At 41.0% G+C, this 26,473-nt stretch overlaps 1 protein-coding gene across 1 annotated transcript in view; it reads left to right on the forward strand.

Annotated features, from left to right (window-relative positions):
• Window positions 1-16,855: 16,855 nt before the first annotated feature.
• PXYLP1 (2-phosphoxylose phosphatase 1) overlaps window positions 16,856-26,473 on the forward strand; it is a 46,348-nt gene continuing 36,730 nt past the window's right edge. The window contains exon 1 of the mRNA XM_009889643.1: window positions 16,856-16,934. Coding sequence (XP_009887945.1) covers window positions 16,856-16,934 — 79 coding nt within the window. The remainder of the gene's footprint in view (window positions 16,935-26,473) is intronic.

Genomic DNA, 26,473 nt, shown 5'->3' on the forward strand with positions numbered 1-26,473 from the left:
GGCGAGAGCCTGCGACGGGCTCGGCAGTCCTCGGGAGCCCCTGTGGCGACAGACTTCGTATTTACCAGCCTTGGCTCGCCAGTAAAACAGGGCTGCTGCAGAGCTGCGGTGCTTCTCCAGTGGGCTCCTACTTTGTCGTCTATTGTTGGTTGATAGGCTGTGGCTGGAGCAGAGGAACTTACTTGAATTTATCTTTTTTTGGATGCCTGTTGTCTTTAGTGTATCTGATAGTCCCTTTCATTGTATACACTTTAACCTAAATATTTTGAGAACCTTGATCAGAGTTCTTGGTGTATTTCTGTGCTGCAGGTTCCCGAAGAATAATGCTGAACCTTTTGACAAGCATGGACTTTCCATCGGAAGTGTGTTCTGACATGGAGACTGTCTCGGCCTTCATGCAGAATGTTGCACTTAAAAAACAACAACAACAACAAAAAAGTGAAAGTATCATTTAAAATGCTAGGAAGTAAGGGGTTAAACACTGCATTTGTTAGTACGGTAACCTGAATTTCTGGACAGATCACTTTACATAAAGTCTGGGACAATGGAAATGACAGGGTGGGAAGAGTGTGTGTGATGACCTTATAAGCCTTTTATTTTGTCTGGCATTATAGTCTGAGATGAGCATCTAGTTCAGACTTTAAATTTTCTCTTTTACAAATTTTACAAATATAGTTTCATGTGGATGAAAAAAGCTACAGGATAAGCGGCTCTATCCTTGACTAACTGCAAAAGCTGTCACATATAATAAATTATTGTGCCAGTATTACAATAGTAATGGGATATTAAACGAACACATTTTGGCAGTAAGTAGCTGTAATACTTATGTCCTGTTTTGACGTCTGTAGAAGGAGGATTAGCTCAGACAGAATTTGTAGTGGGAGGGTGTGAGTGGGATGAAAAGCAAAAGCTGCTTAATTTTAATCTTCTCAGAGAGGTAACTAAAAGTATTGCACATGGTTAAAACACATATGCTTCTCTCTAATGGCTTTTAATTGTAGTCTCTTAAATATTTTATGTAAACTCAGTAGTGCTGAAACATTAATTTTTGTAAGATTCAATACGTGCTAACCAAGCTCCCTGTTCTGCAAAAAAGGAAGCATTGAGGAGTAGCAGAGTCTCGTGGGAAGGTCTGACAAGAACAGAGCTATCAAACTGCATTGGTGTAACTAAACCTTTGTATCTGTACCTAAACAGAGGTGTACCTCCAGTTAGACTTTGGGCATTCGGTGCTCAGTTCTGTTGTTTCAGTTTCATCCTTGTGCACTTGCTTTTCTCTAACAGCCTTCGTTTGTCTTTCGGGCTTTTTTTAGTTTAAAAAGCAGGCATCTTGGAATGAATGCACACAAGAAGCAATGAATGCTTCAGGGGGTGCAAAACTACTGTCCCCTGTGAAGTTTGCTTTCTCCGGGGGTTTTCCAATGGGGTATATATTTTTTACATTCTTATCTTCTGTCGCGACCTCCTTAGATGAAAGAAATCTTAAGTGTCCTGTGAGGCTTCTTATGTAGGTCTTGGTTCATTTTCATAATCCCATAGGAGACCTTTGAAACTAGACTTCGGTTGAATTTTTCTGGATGCTTTTTCTGCTGAAGTTGCAGTTTATTTTTTAAATTTCTTTCTTTTTTTTTTTTTCAGTTATAAAAGGCTTGTATCTTAAGTGTATCTGCATATTATTGCACTGAAGATGAACGATGAATTCGTGTGGTCCTAAGTGTGGCTATTATCTGGATTTATGGTCAGTTCTAGTTGCATTTTCTCTTCCTCTCCCCAAGGTTTTTATTCTCTTTTAACTAATGAAAAATATTGGCAATTAACATGCAAAAAACCACCATGAGATGCGTGTTGCTCACAAAGATGCATCAAATGAGAGTAGGAATTAAATGTTAAGCCACCTACTAACATATGCTTTTTGATTTAGATATGATTAGATTTATGGTTTACGATGGATGCTACCAAGGAGGTGGTGGTACTGTAATTGTTCAACAGGGTGGAGTCTTCAAGTCTGCCGCTACCAAAGTGATGAAGGTGCTCCCAAGGAGTATTGGGAAGCGCACACAAAACATGCAGCTATTGCTTTAGGTATTAAAGAAATCATTTGGTGAAGGAAGTATGAGAGGATTAAAGAAGATGGAGTTTGCTATAGGTAATACAGGAAGGTTTTGGGAGTTACTGGTAGATGCACAGGGTAGTGACTGAGAAGACATGCACGAAAAGACAGTATGGCAGCTCAACTGGGCTGGCACGCACTTGGCTAGCACGCACAAATGCCGCTAGACAGCAGCCTCAAGGGTGAGGAAAGATTTGCTTAAAAAGAACCTCAATGGTCCAAACGTTGGGAAACAGTGTGGTTTGGGTCAAAGCTGTTCAAGCAGCGCGTCACGTTTTGAGAAGTTTTTAAACATAGTCTTTAATCTTGACTTGCTGGGAGAGGCAGTCAGTAAGTGAGCTATGCATTGATTCGCATTCAGAAGGTTCTATTTAAAAATACTTTAGCTTGGGTGGTAAATTATATATAAAAACGAAAACTTAAATCGTATAGCAAAAAGGGAAGAAATGCCAAGTGGCTGGGAGGAGACTTTAAATGTAGATTTCATGCAAGGTTTCTACTTGCATGGCTTTTAGTGTCGTGGTAATTTTACTGGAATTGTAGTAAAATATTGCAGTACTGATAAAAAGATTGTGCTTTAAAACACATATTTTTTTTTTATTCTTTGAAATGCTTTCCAGAATGCTTTCCGTAACAAGTGCAGGCCATTGTATGGTATAAATTACACAGAAATAGAAGTGGAAACAGTTGATCATAAAACTACATATAGGATTATGATGACTGAAAGTTTGTAGCAGCTTTCCAGAAAGATACTAGAAACATCGCGCAGACCATCACACGCTTCATGTTCTGTTAAAATTAGGCTGCACTTTGGTGAAACCCAAATGGAGTCCCCTTAAGGAAGCATTTGGTTTTGCAAACCATTTAGGGCAGAAGGCTTTGGAAATTTTATTGTCTAAAAATTGTAGCGGAGGATACATGAGTCTCAACTTACGTCTGTGCAGGAGCATGTGAGCTTTACCCAAGCGGCTTGCTTTGTGGCCTTGGGCTTAGGTTAGAATTCAGAATTAATGTTTGTCTTTGTCTTGAAAGTATTAGGTGGTCTCTGATTACAGCTGGCTGAGACATCTTCCTGCTCAGTGCAGAAATAAAGAGTGGGAAGGTGTACTGTGACAATCAGTGTTTATGATTCTTTTTTAAGAAACAGATAATGTTGTTTACTGTGTTCAGATAATGCCTGTATCATAAATGTAATGGTTCATCCTAAGCAGCAAAAAGGACCATTTTTTTACTGCGCAAGATGATAATAGGAACATTTGTCAGGAGGGCTACAAAGGTGGATGGTAAGTGTATGGTTGTGCACCAAGTGGTTCTGATGACAAAGGATTCAGACAAGATTGACAGGCTATTTCGAGAGGAAAACTGGGCATTGAAAAGCTAGATGGCTGGTATATTTCTTAAAAATAACTGATTTGTGGAAGCTGGAATAATTAGGCTTATTTGTTTGGACCACATGGTAAAGAGGTTGTTCAGAAAAGCTGCTTGAAAATACTATCGGTGACTGTTTTCCAGCTGTTTTATCCATAGTTTCTACAGCCACCCTAAATGTTTTCATGTACGAAGACTGAGGTCAGTTTCCCCTGGAAAGTTGTCATGTGAATCATGGCTTCCCTTGTGAAAAACAAACAAACAAACAAACAAAAACCAACAACCAAAACAAACCAACAAGAAAACCCAGCATAACTTTGTCTCAATTTCTGCTATGATAAATTCCACAGTTATTTTGTAGTGGAAGATACCGTACTATGTTTTCCTAATGCTGATAGTCTCTGGTGATAAAAAGGGAGGCCCTGGGAATACCTGGTACACTCTGGTGATGATATTCTAAAAGGACAAAGCGATGCTGACGCTGGGTCTTGCACTATGCCATATGTTTCATGCTTTGTCCATCTTCTCGCATCTATGGTTATGGTGTTGGTTTACTGATTGCCCCTGAAGCAGAACTGACTGCATTTCTGTCTGTGAAGACTTTTGGGTGCCTTCATGAGGAGCTTCTGTTGGGCCAATAAGTTGTGAAAACAACTTTGTGGAACTAATAACATAAATGTGGGCAACGGGCCTTTCAAATGAAATTGTAGGACTTCATGTTTAACACCAGCGCTGATCACCTAAACCTATTTCTATTTTCCCAAGAAATAACTTGCCTGCTTGTGTTCAGGCTGTCCCTGACTGTAAGATGGTGTGTTTCTAGAGGTTAGCTTGTGGTGCTGCCATGAGGATCGAGGAAGAAACCAGGCATGCCCTTTTGCCAGCAGCACGGCAGCTTTCCCAGTATGTTGCCTGTGTTATTCCCCATTCAGCTATCCAGCAGCCAGGCAAGTTGGCAGTTGTACGAAGTGTTGTGGGGAAGAAAGGGCAGCAGAAAATGCTGACTGTCTGCTACTGCATCTGTGTAATCACCGTTCTGGGGATAGATTGCAGGAAGATGACAAAATTGCTGAATAAAGTCTGTTTAGTCTTTTTTTTTTTTTTTTCCTTTTCTTTTTTCTTTTTTTTTCCCCTTCTCTCCAGTATGAGCTGCCAGATGTTGGTGCTGCACTGGGTGATAGTATAACCTGCAGAGAGAAACAAAAGTTTTCTGTTTGGAAGACAGGAAACAGAAGTATATACCGGTGCTGTAATTTTGAATCCTTGTGATTGTATAGAGGTGGTTGAATATGGAAGTGTTGGGTCACCTGGCATATGATGATAGGATGGAACAGATCTCATAGCAGGGCCATAGCCAGGAGAAAAAAGATTTTGGGATGAGGATCAAAATATAGCTTGAGCACAAGGATACAATAGAAATGTAATAGTTAATGAAACAAACGTCAGCCCTTCCATCTCTCTTGCACAAACACTTCTAACATCAAGTTGTTGCACTGCTATTTTTTATGTGTTTAATTTAGATCGCTTAGTAAAATTGTGGTTTACTTCATGAAAAGCTCTCAGCAACGGCCAAATCGCCAGATGTGAAATGCTACGTTTTAGGGTAAGCTGAAGGAGTGGCAGCTAATGGGTACAGGTGGAGTCGTGGGTGAGTTGCCAGGGGAACTTGGTGAATTCAGATTCTAGCAGTTTTCCAGAAGGTGAGGGATAAAGGTCCAGCTGAAGAAGGGTTACAAGATGGGATCGCAAGTAGGCTGAAGAGCTTGGATTAAGTCAGTGATCTCTTATGACTTAACTAGAATCACCCAGATCCATTCCATTTGAATGCTGCGAGCAAACCAACCTGACTGTGGGGAGCCCCTGAGAACTGTGGGCCTGTGACCTTTCAGCATGAGAATATATGTGTGCAGGCAGGTTATAAATGGACCCAATATAACAACATCTGGAATGAAAAGAGTAAGGACAGATTTGGGAGCTCAGGTCCTATGCTCAAATCCAGCTAACCTGAGTGGAAGGGCAGACATGCAGAGGAAAATATCGTCCTTCATACTAACATCATCTCAAATGTTGGATAGGATAAATTTGACCTGGTATGGGAAAATAAATATTTTCCTACATTTAGGAGCTTTCTTCACTGATCTGTTTATTCAGCTTGACTTCACTGGCTGATAGCAACTAGCTTTGAGTGCATCACTGCAGTGTTTGCTTTCAAACTGAATGCCAGAAGAAGATAGTTGCAGCAGAATACAAGCCCTGACTCTGGTGCAGAGGGAGGCGGGTTCCTGCTCAGAGGCATCTTCAAAGGTCTATATTGGAAATGTATGCAGAGGGGAATATTATTGTAGGAGAGGGAATTGTCCAAACATTTAGAACTGTAAAAAGTAAAAGCTTAACTAAGAAAACCCCCAAAAACCTAATTCAAGCATGTTAACTGCTTTGCCTTTGCGTGCTTTTTGGAGCTGTGATGTTATCTGATCCACCACTGGCTCTGATCTGTGTGTGATTAGGATCTATGCTCATACAATTACGAGCATATGGTATACTGTTTTAAAATTGTGAGTTTAAAATAATTACATTCCGGTGCTGTTTTTTAAGAGTTATTTAGTTGTCTGTATGTTCTGGAACTGTTTTGCTCCCAATTAATATTCAGTTCTGGCCTGGAGCCATCAAAAACATAAGGTTTCTTTCAAGTTTCATAATAATGTTAAAAAAGAGTTACTCAGTTTCCTTTAAGGAAGTAAGAGCACTTCCTTTGTTTTTGTTTTTACTTTCCATGCTGTTCAGAGGCGTGTATGACCTGTCATTGCATAGGATAAGGAGTAGGAATATGGTGATGCTCCTGAAGTGGACGACAAAGAGTTGGGCTTGTGACAGTCTTTCCTAGATAATAAAATTTTGTTTCCACAGGGCCTCCAAAGTGATGTGCTGGACTGGTGGGTTGTTACTGACTTCGAGGTTTTTTTTCAGATTTCTACAGAGCAACGTATACAGCTGTAGGACACTGACCTTATTTCCAGCCACAAAGAGGTAGTCAGGCCAGACCAAAGCACTTATTGAGAAGTTTGTCTGAATGGAAGTCTCTCTTGAACTAAGGGTTTAAATGGACCAAAAGAAACTGAAGTTAAGGACACCTACTGCTTGAAGTATTTCATGCTCTCATACATTTGCTGTTCCAACAAGTAAACCAAATGAGACCTATAAAGTCGTCATAGTTGGAAAACCAAAGCCCAAAGAATGGAAGTTTTCAACAATTCCTAAAAGGAACGTGAAAATGAGAGAAGAGGTATTAAGCCAGTAAAGGAATTGCAGTAGTCTTTTCAGTACCTATCATTTAAGTATACCACGAAGTCTGACTTTTAAAAAAGGGGAACGGTTTGTGATCCAAAGTTATTGAAAGACTGTTTAAAGCTTTGTAATTTGACAGATTTTATTATAGACTGGGTTTTATCGATAGACTTAACACAACAGTGAAGTTTGTGGTTTGAAAGGAAGTAGTCCACACTGTTCAAATGTTCTGCTTAAAATGCCGCTTCAAATTCAAAACCGCGTCTATCGTCAGAGTATCTGCAGCACTCTGAGAGCACTTACAGGAGTGGTAGCTCTGCGGGTTTCTTCCTGTTGAACAGTGGTCTTTCCCAGTCTTCATTTTGGTAATCTAAAATGTGTAGGTTCCTTAGAGCTGGGGACTTTTTTTTAGCTTTTCGATTCATTTGAGCAGGTTTGTAGCAGGTGTAGTATAAAATGAATAGTCTTATAGGCTGAGATGAGGGAAAGGAGATTTAGGAAGGGAACAGCAAGAGAAACTTTGATTCTTTGAAATGTTACAAAAGTGCAGGTGGCAGCAGCATGTGCTTGGTTTGAATGCTATTTGGAGTAGAACTTTCTTTCATGGGGCTTTTTTTCTTATCTTAGTGAGGTGCAAGGAGATGTTCTAAAATCTTTTATCTATAGCACAGAATCAATCTGCAGCAAATATGTTTCCGTATAAACCCTGTCCTCAGAGTAATGGTCAAAGGCAGACTAATGTGTGACCTAGAAAATGAACAGTTTTGTATTTACCTGTAGTTTCTCTGTTTGGTCAGACAGAAAACAAAAATATTTGTTCAAAATTCTCCAATTTGTTTCCAGATTTTTTTCTTTGCTAGAGAAAGGGATGCCATTAGTCAGCTTTCAATAATGCCTTTTCCTGTTATTTACTGGGCTTTATGTTCTTTCTTTTACCTAATAAGAATATAACAAATCTTTATTATGTAGTCATAGTTAGAAAAACTGAAAGGTACTGCATATTGAGTTTAGTTTTTTGTTTCTGTTAAAGTGCATAGGTGTGAAACCCAAGGGTTAAAGAAGGCCCGTGTTTTGCTCTCATGTTTGTAGAAATTGATTATATGTCCATTACAACCTAAAAAATAACAGCAGCGTGTAAATTGATTGTAAGGAGGTGTAGTGAGGGTGAGAGGCTTAGCACCTCATCTCTGTAAACTCTGAAGCAGGAAAACCCAATGGAAATCTACTCTAGCGTGTTTTCATTTCTATGTTTTGATGACTTGCCTGGCAGCGTACTGGTTTAGAAACAAGGCAGCAAGATAACCCAGGTACATCTTGTGGCATCACAGCATCTGTCGCCATTCCTTCCCTGGATGTGTCCTACGAATGCAATCCTATGGATCCCATGCTGGATGCAACCAGCAACAGCAAAATTAAAACTTGGGTCATATTTAGCACTTGCAAGCAGTGACATAAATACGGACTTAAATAAAAACAATTTTGCAGACCAAAAGATATTAAGACTTGTTTCCAACTGGTGCACCTACAGCAATTTTGGTGAATAACCAAGGAAAGAGAAATACTGTGTATGTATGTTATATATACCTTTGGTGTAGGGACATGTATGTATTATTATGTAGGTTTTTGGGGGTTTTTGGTGTGTGTTTTTTTTTTTAAATATACAGGTACTGAGAGAATTAAGATCACTTGGGTAGGTGGGACTTGCAAATACGTAGAGGTACAGAGTCTGTGAAAGGACCAGATGAAAGGGTGGAGATGGTTTGCGGTGGTAGATGACAGAATAAGTCATTCTGTTTTCCTCTGGAAAACAGCAACGAGGGGTAGAGCTGTGTGGCACCTATTAAAAGTAGCGGAATACTTTTCTACAGCTGATGGAAATCAGGATCAGCATGACACCTCTGACTTGGAACCCAGAAGCCTTGTAGGAGGGCAAATACTCGTAATTGGGGAAGTCAGTACTCGGCAGTCGTTGACAACATGTATCTCTACTGAAGGACCGGAGTTCACAGATTCCTGTGGGTGCAGTGTGGAGCTTTACCTGTGTGTTTCCCTTACTGTGGAGCAGAATTCAGCAGAAGAGGTTCTTGTCTCGGCTCTGAGCCCCCCGGAGTGAAGAGATATGGCAGAGCATCAGTGACTGACAAGTATGACTAAAAGTACTAATCAAAAGAGAGAGAATGCATGAGGTGGCAAGCATGAATTTTGATGCTGACCATCACTTTGCCCTCTGATCCAAACGGATGTCTAAATCTGGCAGAAAGTAGAACATAAAGGAGACTACAGACAGGCTGCAATACATATTCCATAATTGTTTCTATGTGCAATCCTGCTTTTCCTCTTTGTTTACAGTCAGAGCTAATTTAGACTCTTGTAAGTTCCTCCAGGCAGGGACATGTCGTCAGTGTCGTGGCTGATGGGAACACTTGATGGTCTTTATAAATAGACTAGTGAAGCTGGTAGGAGGAAGAATGCCTCTGCCGTCGGGATGCTGCCAGAGCCTGGGCACGAAGGCAGCAAACTCTCTTCAGGTTGAACCTCTAAAGGGGTAAGCGTTCTGGAAGAAGGGGAAAGGAGACGAAATTTAAAATGTTTTAATTTATTTATTTTTAAGGGAAATATGTGCAGGATATAGAAATTATAGTTGATTTGCAGCTGTTCAGAACTTCTCTGATTTATACTGATACCTTTAGGAATAGCAGAGAGACTGGAGAAGGAAAAGAGTAGTCTAGGGCAATGGCATCATCCCAAAGGAATTAGATGTTTACAGCACCTTATATTTCAGCACTGTAGTTTCCTTCATCTTTACTTTATCTTTTACTTCATGCATTTACTCTGTCCTTCCCCCCACCCAGTAATACTAGTGCTAGGAGTTACTGATTATGTAGAAATAACTGCCGTACTGATACCTTTTAGCGACTACATGTCAAAAATCCTTGTGCTTGGTTTTAGAACATACTGTTTCAGTGTTCACTGAATTTGTTTCATTGTTTTTAAGTGCAATTTCTAAATGTTGCTGAATAAAAAGGATGTATTTAGAGGTCACAATGATATGACTTTCAAAAATTGTTTGAATTGTCAAAAGCATTTGGTTTTAGAAGTAGTTCATTGCAAGGTGATTAGTGGTCAGAGTACAGGGGAGGTGAGGCGATACATCTAAATGGTATGCTGTGGAACCGTGAAAAAGATAAAAGAATCAAACAGTTAATGATCTTTTCATGCTTTTTAATAGTTCCCACAATTTTTTTCAGTTATCTTTGTTCAAGAAAACATGGGCATAATTTAAGCAGAAAACTCACATAAGTCTAAGGGAATTCCAGAAACCAGGAGATCTCTGGCTGCACAAGGAGTCAAGTTGAATGCTGGGAAACCCACGGATAGTTGTAGTGTTATAATGTTACATTAACTATAGCATTAATGCACTAAACATAACTTGAATATAGGTATGTCTGCATGACTGTGTTTATTGACCAATTTTAAGAATTTCATAGTCTTGTAAGTTCTAATTTAAATGAAATAAATATATTCTAAAGGACTTGGACTGACAAAAATCAAATGCAAATCTAAATTATGTAAAAACTTGTTCTGCTGGCATCTTTTAGGTGCTGATCTCTGAAAGAAGGCAACTCAAAATGGTGATATGAGTATGACAGAGTGGAAAACCTGGAAACTGTCTTTTGACAGTTTTCAAACCTGAAAGCTGGTTAGGAGAAAGAGATGTTTAAAATGTTCACCATGTTATCTGCTTGCGCACCTTGAGATTTTAAAAGCTAAGATCTCACACTAAGTGGACCTTTTATGTTGGGAACGGGATTATCTTCAAGGTGTGGTCAAATTTCAGTATGGCTAATGGTCCCTTCATCCCTTCTGAATGCTAAGCAACTCTTCACCTTTACTTATTAAATCCAGCTGTAAATTTGCTGCACAATGAAAATAACGAGTGCTGGAGAGAGAGGCAAAATTGTTTAAGAGCTCTGTTTGATTGCTTAGGTTTAACAAAGTGAGAGCTTGTGTTGGTTGCTTTGACTGCACAATATTGCTGTGCCGTTTTCAATAGCTTTTGCACATCTCAAGACCAGCTGTGCCCATGTGAGGATTTTAGAATTGACTAGATAAGGAAGACACTTGGAATAGGAGAAAAGAGAAATTTAGATGTAGATATTTTACTGTTCTAAATACTAAAACATATTAAGCTTAGGCAACTTAGCTGTTTGTTGGTTGGTTTGTTTTTAAATCAGGTGCTTGCTGCAAAAAGCTACTTGAGAATAAAATTATCTTATAAGTAGCTATTAGTTTTTACATAGAAAAATGTAGCTATGCTGTGTTAGATAGGTGCTGCTTCATGCTGTTTCTGTGCACAATTACCGTGGAGTGGTACATGTTGCCTTTTTTTACCATTCCTTTCCTTATCTTCACTTACTTTTTTTTATGAGGCTGCTGACCTGTTTGTACTTTCAGTCAAGTTCTGTGTTTCCTGTGGTTACTAACTTCCAGCTTAAGTCATGGGGTGGGCTAGCATGAGCAACACTTACTGAGCAGGTTTTATTTAATTTTTTCGATCATGAGCTGGTTTTACTTTTTTAGAAATGCATTTTTTTTTTAAGGCCAAGTGATGTGACCTATTTCTCAAAATGTTTTTTAAAAAATGGAATGCTTGTTTCTTTCTGATGGGAAAATGAAGAATTACGACTAACAAAATCACAGATGCTAGCATTGTTACTTTGTGATGCCATGCAAAGTGCAACTTCATTGTTGCACGAATTGTATGTCCGCTTTAAATTGCTGACGTTACAGTCAGCTGCAGGGGTTTTGGGAGGGTTTCCTCAATGTGATGATTACAAGCATGAGTCACGAAGTAGGTTGTGCTGACCAGAGAATTGGTTCTGTTGAGTGTTCCCGTTGCCTCTTGCTTCTGGTGTGTGCCATCAATCTTTGTAGCGCTGGTTGATTTGGTCATAACCACAAGATCCCAGCCACTATTTTTCATTCCTGCAGGAAAAAAAGCAAATCCTTTGAAGCACCAAAGAAAAGGTTTGGCTTACATCACTTGCCGACACAGCTATTTTCTGCAATTTCCAATTTAAGAGTATGGAGTTCTTCAGCTGTCTGAGAATGTCTGGATGCTGGACTTGTGGGTTTTAGTAGATGAAAATGTACTGCCTAGTAGTCTGCTGCCAAATGGCTGGGGAATAATTGATGGAGCATCACGAGTTAAAGTGAAAGTAAGGCAGAAGTCTTCATTATAATTGTATCAGGAGCTGTCACCTTCATTTCCGATGTCTTCAAAACAGGTTTTGTCAGAAAGTAAGTCTGCAGATGTAGATGAAAGATAAAAGATGCATCACAAAGCAATTACAATTAAAAACTCTGTTCTGCAGTGTAGAGACATCAGACTAGTAAGTGGGTTCCTGTGTTCCTCCATGACTTTTTCTAAAACTGTCTATGAATGGTACTCCAAATCACCTTATGTTGTAGGCTTTTTGCTCTCCCTCCTAGGCTCTATGAGCTTGCTACAAAAGGTACCTCTGTCTTTGGCGTATAGTTAGGTACAGACTTCATGCTACCTTTTTGGGCAAAATCACCGTTTCTTTGCTGTTTCATTGCAACCACTTTTGCTCACTTGTATTTCAGTAGACAATGTCATTTTGATGTACCACATCAGATGAATACAGTAATTTTATTGAGGCCGACTTTGAAGAGTGCTATTGATTATTTATGGAGACATGCTATTTTAATCAAGTAAATTCATTTAAGCTGTCATGGTGAGTCAGTGTAATAATGTGCTTATGCTTCATGTTAGATAGTAGGTTTGTATTCTCGATGGATATGGGTGGTTTAGAGGATGTAACAGTATCAGTCAGTTGGCACAGAAGTATGGCAGTGATGGTTTAGTGTCACGTCTAACCTCACGAGCACTTTGAAAGCATTGATGTCAAGTTATTTTCAGGGCCTGACCTAAAATAATCCAAAGAAATCATTTAGCTAGCCAACCCTGCAAAAAATGTTGTCTTCTGTGATTTGCGCAGGAGGCGAGGGGATAGCGGGGGACACCTTGCATGTGGAGCACTTGCTAGCAATACCCAGCTAGTGCTGCACAAAAAGTGGGTTAGTCACGCCAGCTGGTCTGCTGGGAGCTGTGTGCTTAGTCGAGGCTCTTAGCAGACCTGCCGCTCTCCCAGCGTTTCTAGGTAGTAACTAACTTTTCCAGTGAAATGGCCTAAATCAGGGAATGTGACTTGACCAGATTTTTCCAAGAGCCTCGCAGAGGCTTGGCGAGTCTCCCGACCCCTTCGCCCGGCCTTCAATTGCAAGACTGTTTTTACGCTTGTGTGAGCATGCAATAGCCTAGCACCTTACACTAGCACGTGTTGGCACCCTCTCGTGAGATTAGGTAAGAGCTGAGGGTGCTGTGAATGCTGTGAGTCATTCTGGCGTGTTTTGATGAGTTGAGACTTTTGGACTGTATTTAAAAGAAAAAGATAAATTCTGTGGGTAGGTAGGTATGCTGCAAAAGGTCGCTTAGAAATAGCCTTTTAATTATCTGCATTTTGATATAGGATGTTTTGTTAGCGACTACCCTTCAGAATGTCTAGACTGCTTGTGTGTCACACTTATAATTAGTGTTGCTGAAACAAGTTTGGGGTTCCGTAGGTTGTCTTTATCAAGGCCTGCATTCATAGAAGCTTTTAGGTTAGCAAAGCCCTTTAAGATCATTGAGTCCAACTGTATATCTAACACTGCCAAGTCCACCACTAAGCCATGTCCCTAAATGCCATGTCTTTTAAATACCTCCAGGGATGGTGACTCAACCACTTACCTGGGCAGCCTGTTCCGGTGCTTGATAACCCTTTTGGTGGAGAACTTGTTCCTAATATCAAATCTAAACCTCCCCTGGTGCAGACCCGTTCTCAGGGATGAGCATAAATCACTGCTTTTCTGGCACGTGTAAGAAGCTGCTGCTCCCAGTGCTGAGTTCCACCTCTTCTGCAACGGTCTGGTGCTTACTCACCTTTAAAAACAACAACGACTTGCTTATCTCTGAAGCAAAGAACCAAGGTCCACACCTGGAGACCAGCGAGGTGCTGTTGTCAGTTGTTGGTAGAATTGACCTTTGAGTACTGACAGCTTACGGCGTGGGGCTGGGGAGGCTGGGCCGGGACCTGCACTCTGCCCTGTGCCCAGCGTAAATAGGTAACGATCAATATTCTCTAAATGTCCCGTTAGCGGCAATTGCTCTGCAACCGTGTAGCCTCTTGCTATGTGGTAGTATATTCTGAAGACCCAAAATGCGTTTTGCTGTGTGGTTTGCTTTTTGATCCGTCTGCACATAAAAATAGTTTTGTGGGGAGATAAGGTTGGTTAGCTTCTTATTTTCCCGCCTCTCGGGCTCAGTTTTATCTTTTTTAGCTTACAAATGCTCACTTCAGTGAGCGCTCACAATGCTTTTTGTACTGTCTTCACTTAATACGTGCTGGCTAAGTGCTGCTTTTCCCTGGGAGTAACTCGTGTGCCACCGTGGAGGAGCAGAGGCTTCAGTACTTGGTCTGACAGACGTTCACCTGATTCCTGGCAGCTTGATAACAAGTCGGAGCTGATGACAAATTGTACTGACAGGCTCTTACTTAACAGATATTTAAGTTACGCAGCAGGAGCTGTTCCTATTCCTCATAAGGTGTAAACCAGCAACTTTTAATTTGTTAACAGGCCAAAGTATATTTAAAAGAAAAATCTTTCCACCTGATTTATAATTTCTTGACTGTTGCATTTAAAACGAAATGTTTTAAAACTTCTGATCTTGCAATTGAGGTTTAAAGCTAATTAAGCTTTTTCTCTAAAACATCTTGCTAACACAAGGTGTGTATTATCTCCTTTTTTCTAGTCTTGTAATTTTTCCTTTTTTTGTGGCAACTTTTTTTAATGCAGCAACAGTATTAATGAGTGTAGCCTATGCACAAGACCTCTTGTTCCTGAGGGCTTTTAAATAGATTTTACCTTCTCCTCCCTGCTAAGGCTGCTTTTGCTTTTTCCCGTGGTTCCCCTTCTGTTCTTCCATCTGTTTGGTTCAACTGCTTTATTGTCTCCTGGTGTTTTGTATGCACTAATCCATAGACCTTCTACCTTTTGCAGCTTTGTTTAGTTTCACTGGTTCAGTTCGGTTTAGTTTCAGCATACCTTTCACTAAGATGTTCCAGGATGAGCTATGATTTTGTGAAACTGAGACTGTTAAAATGATTCCGCGTGTCTCTTGTTTTTTTTTTTTTTTAAAAAAAAAAAAACCTTCATTTTTATTACTGCTTGCACATGCCATTTATGGTGCTGTTGGCATTTTGGAAAAATACTGTAATAGCTCTGGTTTCTTGCTTCTCGGATTCTCCAGTTCTTTCCGTTTTTCCACAGTTTCCAAGAGCTGTAAAGGTAATTCTGCAAGTAAAATGAGATGGAAAGACCTCAGTCCTGCAAAACGTACATGCATAATGCATTTCACTTTCTGCAAGCCTTGCTGCCTTTATTTCTGGAAGATCACCACTTACGCTTTGGGTCCCATTGCTTTGTGTACTATGGTAGTCACCTTGGGCCAATTCGTAGATCACACAACTCTTCTTAAGACTAACCACAAGAGATAAAATAAGAAATTCAGTGAGTCATGAGACGTTTTCAAATACTAATGAGAAAATTAATTGTGGGGGGGGGGGGGGAATCTGAATTTTGAGGTTATGATTTTACATGGTTTATCAGTGCTCAGAGACAGAGATTAAAAGCTTGCCAAGATGGTTAGTTTTTGGAGTGAAGCAGAGTTTTGATTAAAAAATATGTATTAATTGCATGTATATGTAAGCTTTTTCATTCTCAAAAGCAGGAAATAAGCAAGAGATCTATTTCCATGAGCAAAGAAGTGCTGGGGCAAAAAGAAACATCATTGGGGGAAAAAAGTTATTTTCTGTCAACATGTTTCGATGTGCTGTCATAAACAGAGCTCAGTTCAAAGGGTCTGGGAATCTCAGAAGATTTCTTTCAAGACTAACCAATTTCCTGCAACATGCTGTCAGTGCTAGGAAAAAGCCTCTCTTGCACATAAGAGCAGCTGGTTGTTTAAATAAAAGAAAAAAAGTGTGTGTGTGTGTGAGAACACCACCCACCCCCACCCCTTACATAGAGCCATTTTCCAATGGAAAATTGACATCTGTGAAAAAAGGGCATTTCGGCAAATTCTGTGCACTTTGGGATGTCATTTTGCAAGGAAGAGTGGTTTTTTTACTAATGGTGCATGCTTCTTGTTTGGGTGTTTTCAGGAGAGGGCTGTTTTTTTTTTTTTTTTTTTTTTTTTTAAAAAAAAATCAAATCCAAATTTTTGCAACAAGTTATTTTAGTTTTGAAGTTTTATAAAACACTTGATTTGAAATATATTGTTCTGGTCCTCATCAAAACAGTTGTTTAAAATATTGTTAAACAGAATTATTCCAGGTGTTAATCTTAAGTCAATATGCTTTTCCATTCTCTGCGTAATGGTATTGGTAATTTTTCTTACTCTATTCTCTTAAATAAGAATTGTGAACTTTGTAGAAGAGCTACCAGTTAGAGAAACTATTTTTTAACCTGTGTTTTAAAGTGTGTGTACCTTTTTACCATGTTACAGGATTCTTTTGTTTCTAGGGTTGACTTACCAAATTGCTCTTGAGAGCCCTGAAGTAATAATATTCTTGTTGCATTTGCTTTGTGCAGGGGCAAGGAACTTTTGTTAAAGAACTGTTGACCGTGTTATGACATCAGGATTAACCCTGTGTTAGTACGAGAAAACTTAATTTTATGGGAAATGGCATTTTTTTTTTTCAATTTAGTTTAAAGTTCTGTCTTATGTAAATATAGTTTATCTTATAACTGAGGTGAAGACAACTTGTTGAAACTGTTGTTGCCAGTGTGAATTGCGTCATGTTCTTGCCTGTGAGAAATAACTTGACACCGTCAAAAGGATATTTGAATTTTCTGTGCTATAGCTGATGCTTCCACATCTGAAATATATTTACCAATGTTTTGTTATTTGCAGGAACCATTGATATATGAAGATGAAACCATGAAGAGAAAGCAGAACGAATAATAATGCTTTTCCGAAACCGTTTTCTGTTCTTGCTGGCTTTGGCAGCCTTATTAGCCTTTTTGAGCCTCAGCCTACAATTCTGTAAGTGTCCTCCCCATTTCTTTTCTATATATAGTGGTCTATAGGTGTGTTTAAAAATAGGCATGCTTACATGCTGTTTAAGCATTCGTTCTGTATTTAAATATTTGTGTGGTTTTGTTTTTTTTAATAGGAAAATAAATATAAGAATAAAAATAGTTTTGTGTGCCATATAGGAACCTATACAATCTAGAGACTTTTCAAATCAGGCTATCAGAAAAAAAATACTAATTTTGTAGTGCAATTAAGTGATTGAATTCTTCCATGAAAGCAGACAAAGCTCGTTTGAGTAAAAACTGCTGCAATTCCTACCTTACATTGCATCAGACCTGATAGGATTGAGAAAACTGCTGTGAGAGGGTTGAGTGTTGGAACTTCTCCTTATTTGTACCCTCACATTAGGAAACTTAAACAGTTGAATTGGCTCATCACAAGTGGCCGCTTTGTTTAAGAAAAGGTAAGGTATGTTGTGCTTCCGGTCAACTAATCATGGGTCAATCCGGAGGGCCATCATTTACTGATGGCTAAGCAGGACGGTGGTGCTGAATGCAGGTTACTCTATGTTGACAAATGAGCATTGTGCCATATGACGGCTTATCACCTGGTTGGTGAATGGTGACATTTGCTAGGTAAAGTGATGTTGCGTGTAAATCTAATATCTACTAATACACACAGAGAGAATTAGTTGCTGTTAGAAGGCAAAGAAAAACGCATATCCATGGAATAGGGTAGCGTTCTTTGTTGTTGTCTTGCATCATGTTTTATCGTAAGAGTGTGGGCATTCTGGTTTTTGCTTTTTTTTGCATAGTGGAAAAAAATATGCAACCAGCAAACACCAAAACCAAATAACCCCCCCCCCCCAAAAAACCAACAGAGGATTACTTTAGATTTTGAATGTGTCTTTTGCATATGATGGACAACTTAAAAACAAAAAAAAGGGAGTGTGTGTTTGGAAAGAAATGTGGTTTTATGCTGGTGGTTTGGTTTTTTTTTTTTTTTTATCTGTGTGGGACCTGTGGCTCTGAATTGCTTTTTCAGCTTCTGATGGGTACATGCCAGTGGGTCTGATTGGGTCTGATAGCAGCTTGTTTTGCCCATTAGGCTCTTTATGGCTCTGCCCTTGACCTTATATGGTTGGTTATGAATTGCGTATACGGTGAAGGTCCTAAAGGAACTTCAGCTGAAATATGAAACTGAATTGTTAACAAAAAAGAGCTTTATTTGTAGATGGGGAGGTAGGCATATAGGAGAGTGAATCATCAAAAGAGGAAGCTATTTTCCACTTAATTAGAAGATAGTATTTGTGCAAGAGGAGTTCCAGGAGATAAAGATGTTTGAGGGGTGCTTTAAAAAGCACTTAAGCTTCAGCAAGCAGCCATCATAAAGCTTAGTGCCAATACCAAAAAACATATAGAAATTTTTACATAATGAGATCTGCAACAGAGGCTAGCAGGAACCAAGTAGTTTATGACATACAGGTAACCTCATATTTTAACTTTCACCAGCTCCAGCTTGTAGAGGGACTAGTTCAAACTCGGACCAAAGACCATCTCCAAGGCAAAGACAAAACTCTCTTCTTCTATCACCATGTAAAACTATTATGGAATTTCTCCCACCTGAGAAATTTCAGAACATCCTTCAGAAAAACTCTGTCAGCCGCTTTGATACTGCATGATATGCAGCACTTTCACAGAATTCACAGAATTCACAGAATTGTTAGGGTTGGAAGGGACCTCTGGAGATCATCTAGTCCAACCCCCCCGCCAGAGCAGGGTCACCTACAGCAGGTTGCACAGGACAGCGTCCAGGCGGGTTTTGAATGTCTCCAGAGTGGGAGACTCCACATGCCCATTACCCCTCGTCCTATCACTGGGTGCCACTGAAAAAAGACTACTCCCATCCCCCTGGCATCCTCCCATTAAGTATTTGTATGTATTAATAAGATCCCCCCTCAATCTTCTTTTCTCTAGACTAAAGAGACCCAAGTCCCTCAGCCTTTCCTCATAAGAAAGGTGCTCCAGTCCCCTAATCATCTTTGTTGCCCTTTGCTGGACCCTCTCCAGCAGTTCCCTGTCTTTCTTGAACTGGGGAGCCCAGAACTGGACACAGTACTCCAGATGCGGTCTCACCAGGGCAGAGTAGAGGGGGAGGATGACCTCCCTCGACCTGCTGGCCACACTCTTCTTGATGCACCCCAGGATGCCATTCGCCTTCTTGGCCGCCAGGGCACATTGCTGGCTCATGGTCATCCTGTTGTCCACCAGGACTCCCAGGTCCCTCTCCACAGAGCTGCTCTCCAGGAGGTCAGCCCCCAACCTGTACTGGTGCATGGGGTTATTCCTCCCCAGGTGCAGTACCCTACACTTACCCTTGTTGAACTTCATCAGGTTTCTTTCTGCCCAACTCTCCAGCCTGGCGAGGTCACGCTGTAAGGCAGCACAGCCTTCTGGCGTGTCAGCCACTCCTCCCAGTTTTGTGTCATCAGCAAACTTGCTGATGGTACACTCTATCCCTTCATCCAGATCATTGATGAATATGTTGAACAAAACTGGGCCCAGTACTGACCCCTGAGGGACACCACTTGTTACTAACCTCCAACTAGACTCTGCGCCACTAACCACAACCCTCTGAGCTCTATCTGTAAGCCAGTTCTCAATCCACCTCACTGTCCATTCATCTAAGCCACACTTCCTAAGCTTTCCTGTGAGGATGATGTGGGAGACAGTGTCGAAAGCCTTGCCAAAGTCAACGTAGACAACATCCACTGCCCTCCCCTCATCCACCCATCTAGTTACTTTACTGGGAAGAGCATTGAAGGACAGAAGATTTAGGCGTCCAGCTCCACGGGACATAGACGCTATGTACTTAGTAGATCTGTATTTACTATTTGTGTCCTATTGCCATGTTGAAGGTCCTTCCTTGCACTGAATCTATTCTTCTTAAACACGTGACATAGTTCAGAGGCACACATCCCTCACGATTAGATTCTCACTGTTGCACAATGTGGTAGTAATGTAGTCTTGTTTCATGTATAAAGCTTTTTTCTGAAAGCAATATGCTTTGCTTCTTTCTTTTCAGACTGTAAAATTTGCTTTCCAAATTTTGATCCCTTCTGAGCTGCCTGCAGAAGAATTTTGGTTATACTGCTTTAGAATTTGTGTCAGACCATGGAATGAAAATGAGAGTTTATACATTTAGACTCAGGAAAAATGTGCAAGCCAATGATTTTTTTTGTTTGTTTGAAGGGAGTTACCTCCTGGAGCATTTGGAGTAGAAATGGATGTTTTTTGTTGATTCCCTGTTAGTTAGCAAGCAGTTCACAGCTTTGTGGAGGAGGGCTAGTCATTTTAAAACATACTACTCCTTTCTAAGGAGTGAATGTTGAAAATGTCTCTTCCTTTCTGTGCTAAATTTGTTTAGAAAAGTGAAACAGTAACATTAAGTGCACAATTATATACATGGTACGTATCTTCCTTTTTTAAACTTCTGCAGATCATCACTCGCATAAATGCTTGATATTTTATCCCCTCTTGTCCACAAGTGGAACTGCAGTTGATTTGAAGCCAGTCTTATGAGTTGTAGCTGACTCTGAAGCAAAGGGAGTAGTCAAGGCCAAGTTCAGCTGGTTTTCTGTAGGTTGTAGCTCAATATTACAAACAGCCCACGCTGGGATGGCTGACAAGATTACAGTCCGTCCCGTGCTTGAGCTGTGAGGGTTCAGGAATCGCTTGCAGCAGTTTGCAGCCCAGTCAAGCAGAAATCGATGCTGGTTTACTTTAATAGACTGTGCTGTGAAGGGTCTGGAACTGCTTTATGAGCAGTGGTTTCTGCAGCCACGATGAAGTGGAAGTGATGGGTGTCATAAGTGTCGGTAGTCCTAAGGCAAGTCTGTCCTTCCTTGTAAGACAAGGTCCCAAGGCAATTGTTTCAGAGCTAATAGTTGTCACGTCTTGGGTTTAGACACCAGCAGAGAAACACTGGGGAAAACAACTAGCATTGGACCTCAGAGTCTTCAGTATTGGTAGGCTGGGGATGGACCCAGGATCGATAGAAAACTGCATGTCCTGTTTTGATGTTTGCTCTTGGTTCCTTTCTGTTCTGTTGTGGTTTCTGAGTTCCGATCTAAAGTAGTCTGTTTTCCAGTGTTGTTTTTTCCACCCAAGGCTGGTGCTTTACATGGATACTAACACTGTTTAACTTATGGGGTAAATCATTGAGAAAGTTCCCCCCAAAATATCTCTTGACCGCAACCAACAGCTCTGGGTTCTAAAAGTATGCTGTCCCACCAACACTCGCAGTGGGTGAATGTGGACCAGTTGGTAAGGATCACTTTTACCAGAGTGGAAGCTACCCTCTGCCTTGCATCTGCAGTGCCGTGGTACCAGAGATACAGAAGGCAGCTCTGTGGAGCAGTTGGTTCACGTTTGTCAGACTGCGTTGGATTGGCTTGCTGGATCAAATGCCAGCTGTGTCGTCTTCATTTCCTTATCCTGAGAAGAGGGAGACATATAAGCAGCCTGCACTTTGCCAAACAGTTGGAGAAAGGACTTTTTTATTTTTAAACTGTAATATTCATTCTTTAAGGTGATGTAGTAGTTGTGGATCCCATAAGATACCTTCCTTCCTGCTCTGAGTCCTCTGTCACGTAGGTTTTGGGCAATGGGGGGCTTGACCGGTTCTGCTCTTTATGCCCTTGTACAGGAGCAAAAGGGACGGGGGCTGAGTATTGTCTTCTTGTATGCCGCTTCCCACTGCATCGGGTGTCAGGCTTGTCCGCCTGGGGCGTGAGCCAGCTCCCTGGATGGTTCTCTGGGAGCAGTAGGGTAAGGCAACTTTCTTCAAGAAGTCCTACTGTTTTCAAGCTATGGGTATTGAATTACATAAGCAATGCCTCAGGTTTTGGTTCTGACCATATCTGGTGGGTGACAGGAGAATGAGATTTGAGACGTGTTTGAAAACTAACTAGAACATTGCAAAACCTATTCATAGTTTTGCCAGGGTTGTTCACCATTTCTAGTAGGCACATGGAAGACTTCTAAAGAGAAGCTTATACTTGATGAAAAAGTACAAATCTTAATGGTTCTAGGCATCTTTTACATAATTGTGTGGCCTGGACTTTGAAGCGAAAAACTGGGAGCCAGATGTGTTCTCAAATTCAGTTTGGCTGTTAATAAATTGAACAGTGTGAAACCTGGACCAGATCAGCAATAGAGGGAAACTCTCTTCAATGGCAAATGCCTTCAAATTTTTTGGGTGTTTTAATTTTTAAATAGTATAGAAAAATGACAGTGTTAAAAGTTAAAACTCAAAAAATGTTCCACTGCTGACTGAAAGCATGCTATGATGTCTCTGTTGAATAATTATAGCGATGAGAGTTTTTGTTTGGGAAACCCGTTGGATAGGGTGACTGGTTGACTTCCAAACCAAATATGACTGGCAGCTTAAAGTTTTGTTGGGAATTGTCATTGTTTCCCTCTTGTTTTATGTTTTGGGGCAGATCTACAGAATAGAGTGGAGAAGTATTTTCCTTATAGTATTTATCACTACACACATGTTTTTATTTTCCCCCTCTTTGTCTGTTTATGTAAATGGTCATGGTTCTAAAATGATTTAAAACTTCAGTACTAGAGACAAAATGAGTACTGGTTTTGATAGATTTTTCAGTTAGACTGTTCTAAAATGGAATTATGCTGTTTTTCTCTTAAAAGACTTCAGTATTTTGCTTTGTCAGAAAAACTGCAGAATGGAAAAATGACCTGTGCTAGATTGTGGACTGTATTTTTGTCTCTGTAAATGTTATCTGTAATGCTGTTGACTAAAACTGGCAGTTTACTTCTGTACAAACAGAATGAATGCAAGCTGGGATAAAAAGCGCAGAGCAGTGCAAAGGGATTGTAAATGCAATGCTTGGGGGAGTTCCTATAGTACAGAGACGGAGGATGGCGGTGCAGCTAGATTCAAGTGGGTTGTGAGGGATGTGTCAGAATCCGGCTGTGGTCCTGCAGCCTCACACGGAGGGTAAAACGCATAATTTAGGACGCTGTCTTTGTTAATTATGTTGGTTAGTCGTTAGGTCAGCTCAGGAACAGGAGATTGCAAGTATGCTTGAAGAGTTGCTTGCTTTTTTCCCCTTAAAATTGGCATAATATGCGAGAACCCAATTACTGGGAAAGCACAGACCTTCCAGTCTATTAGAACAGCTGTGACTGACTGCGGAAGCCTGAAGGTGCGTCTCCTCAGGATGTCTCAACTATTTATCTTTGAAACTACCTTTGAATACACCAAACTGAAAGATTTAAAAGTTAGCTGTTAAGATGCCATATGTAATCTCTGTAAAGTTTACTTGACAATGACTGTGGATTTCTATTTTTTTAATCCAATGCATGTAAATAATTTTGTTTTCCAAAGAAGTAAATACCTTTGTTTACTTTGGGTTTTTTTTTAATTTTTGTTTCCATTTACTGAAAGTCTAAGGAAAGAAACAGTCAACAGAAGAGGACTAAAACTATAGTGGGAAAACAGCGCTCTCTACTAGCTATTTAACCCTGTCACGAGCCTAAATTACAGACTTTCCTTTTGAGCCTGCCTGTTTCAGGCACTTGCACAATCTCAAAGTCCCTGGTTCTTAGGCAGATGCTGCATATGGAACTTCTCTTCTGGTTTGAAGTTTGTTTCCCTAAATACTTTGATACTTCAGTCAGTGCCTCAGGCTTGTCTTTCAATTAAAAAGAATTTTGGTATCTACCACTGCTTTTTGGGATGTCGGCCGCTACCCTGGCAGGGTGCTGATTCCCGTGTGAACTGTGGTGAGGTTTGGTGTGGGTTGTTTTTTTTCTTTTAAATATTTTCTCTGCATTGATGGTTCAGGCTTGTGTGTTGGTGTTTCAGCATGTCTGGAGATGACATTTTACTTTTCCAGTAATAATTTCCCTCTACTTTCTGTCATCTTGTTTTGCACTGGAGGTTTTGGTTCTACAGATGAGTCATAGGAAACAGAAATTGGGATTCTCCACAAGGAAAAGCAGTAGAGTTTTATTTTATTGGCTTGAGTGCTGTGGGCAGCTCTTATTTTACGAGGATGGTGAGAGCACCATATGCAACCCTGCCAGGATGTTGCCTGTAGAAGGTGAGTGCTGTGTTGGTGCGCAGCCCCTGATGGAAGCCTGTTCGCTTTAATAATCCCAGCTCCTCTGGTGGGATTGCTGCTGTTTGCATCCCTGCTTGGTGACCCAATGCAAGTGTTTGGGGCTTAGCTCGTTATCCTCGCCACTGCTCACTTCAGCTCCTCGCTCCAGACAAGCCACGGTGTCGTGGGTGCTCAGATTGTCTGGGGAGGAGGCTCTGGGGGAGTGTGTGCTAGTGCCAAGTGCTCAGTGGGGACTTGCCGGTGGGAATAGAAGTGGAAGTGGAGGGGGGTGTTGCATCCCTATTCAGCCTTTCCATTTGCAAAGCAGGATGTGCCTCCTCAACTTGCGAAGCTGTGGCACTGCAGAGATGCCACTGTCCCCCTGTCGCCACCTTGAACCAGAATGGGGGTGTGAGCTGACCCTGCAGTCCCTTGCCTTGAGACTGGCAGTGGGATGCGCAGAGGAGCTGGGATAGGTGAAGGCTGTGGAAAAAATGGGTGAGTTCGTTTGTTCCAGAACTTAATTTGTCAAGTGGCATTCCTCAGGGTTCGGTACTGGGACTGGTGCTGTTCAATATCTTTGTTGGCAACATGGACACTGGGATTGAGTGCACCCTCAGCAAGTCTGCCAACACCACCACCAAGCTGTGTGTTGCGGTCAACATGCTGGAGGGAAGGGATGCCATCCAGAGCGACCTGGACAGGCTGGAGAGGTGGGTCTGTGCAAACCTCATGAAGTTCAACAAGGCCAAGTGCAAGGTCCTGCATCTGGGTCGGGGCAATCCTGAGCACAAATACAGGCTGGGCAGAGAATGGATTGAGAGCAGCCCTGAGGAGAAGGACTTGGGGGTGTTGGTGGATGAGAAGCTCAACATGAGCCAGCAACGTGCGCTCACAGCTCAGAAGGCCACCCGCATCCTGGGCTGCATCAAAACCAGCGTGGCCAGCAGGGCGAGGGAGGGGATTCTGCCGCTCTACTCTGCTCTGGTGAGACCCCACCTGCAGTACTGCGTCCAGCTTTGGCCTCCTCAGCACAAAAAGGACATGGACCTGCTGGAGCAGATCCAGAGGAGGGCCGTGAAGATGATCAGAGGGCTGGAGCACCTCTCCTATGAGGAGAGGCTGAGAGAGTTGGGGTTGTTCAGCCTGGAGAAGAGAAGGCTCCAGGGAGACATTATAGCCCCTTCCAGTACCTAAAGGGGGCCTGCAGGAAAGATGGGGAGGGACTCTTTATCAGGTAGTGTAGTGATAGGACAAGGGGTAATGGCTTTAAACTGAAAGAGGGAGATTTAGATTAGATATTAGGAAGAAAATTTTCACTCTGAGGGTGGTGAGGCACTGGCCCAGGCTGCCCAGGGAAGCTGTGGCTGCCCCATCCCCAGAAGTGTTCAAGGCCAGGCTGGATGGGGCTTTGAGCAACCTGGGCTGGTGGGAGGTGTCCCTGCCCATGGCAGGAGTGTTGGTACTAGATGATCTTTAAGGTCCCTTCCAACCCAAACCATTCTGTGATTCTCTGATCTGACATACAGTTCATGCATGGCCTGCCACCAGCTACAGTGGTTAAAATAGCAAGTCCACAGGCTGGAGATACTGTAACAGTCTCTCAGCAGCCAATGAAGTAAGGATCAGTGAAAACTGACAAAAATATAAAACACATTTACATTTCAAAGTAATCAGTCACTTTGATTTGATGACTCAAGGTATAACTTGAACAATCTTCTGAACTTTGACAAGAGATGTCTGAATCTCAACAGGATTGCAATAAAGATTTCAAAGTGTTTATGCCTCTCATAGGATTTCTCAACAGGCAATTTTAAAACCATGGGTACAAAGAAAAAAATGATCCAGTAAATTTATCTAGAGTCATACTCACCCAGGTTTCAGCCTTCCTTAAACTGGTCTTCTTAATTCCTAAATACCTACCAAAACTGAATAACACTCCGTGATGTCTTTATAGGCAGATACACATTTGCTCATGCCTTCAACATGTGCCAAAACTGTTTTCATTTTGTTATATCTCAAAAATGGCATTTTCTGCAATTTCTGAGAAGACTGAAGCCTCAAGATCACATCACGTTACCTATAGAAGTTTGCAGACTGCATCAGGAGTAAAGATTTCTCTTCTGTGCTTTTTTTTTTCTTCTTCTTCTTTAAACCAACATACTTTCTAACATGTATTTGAATCCACTCTTTATTAACCAAGCAATACAAGTTTGTGCTAAAGCCTTACTTCAGCCAAACACATTTTAGTGAAACTACTGCCAGATGAAGAACTGTGGGTGAAAAACCTGAAGTCCAGCAAGAGGAGAGCATTCATAAATCTACTACAATACACCCTTGTGTGAAGATACACAGCTACCCTTAGTTGATACTCTGAATAAAAAGATTAGTGTTTATTCAACCCGTATAACTAAGC

This window comes from Charadrius vociferus, unplaced genomic scaffold, assembly GCF_000708025.1.
Source record: "Charadrius vociferus isolate BGI_N301 unplaced genomic scaffold, ASM70802v2 scaffold650, whole genome shotgun sequence".
Taxonomy (NCBI): Eukaryota; Metazoa; Chordata; class Aves; order Charadriiformes; family Charadriidae; genus Charadrius; species Charadrius vociferus.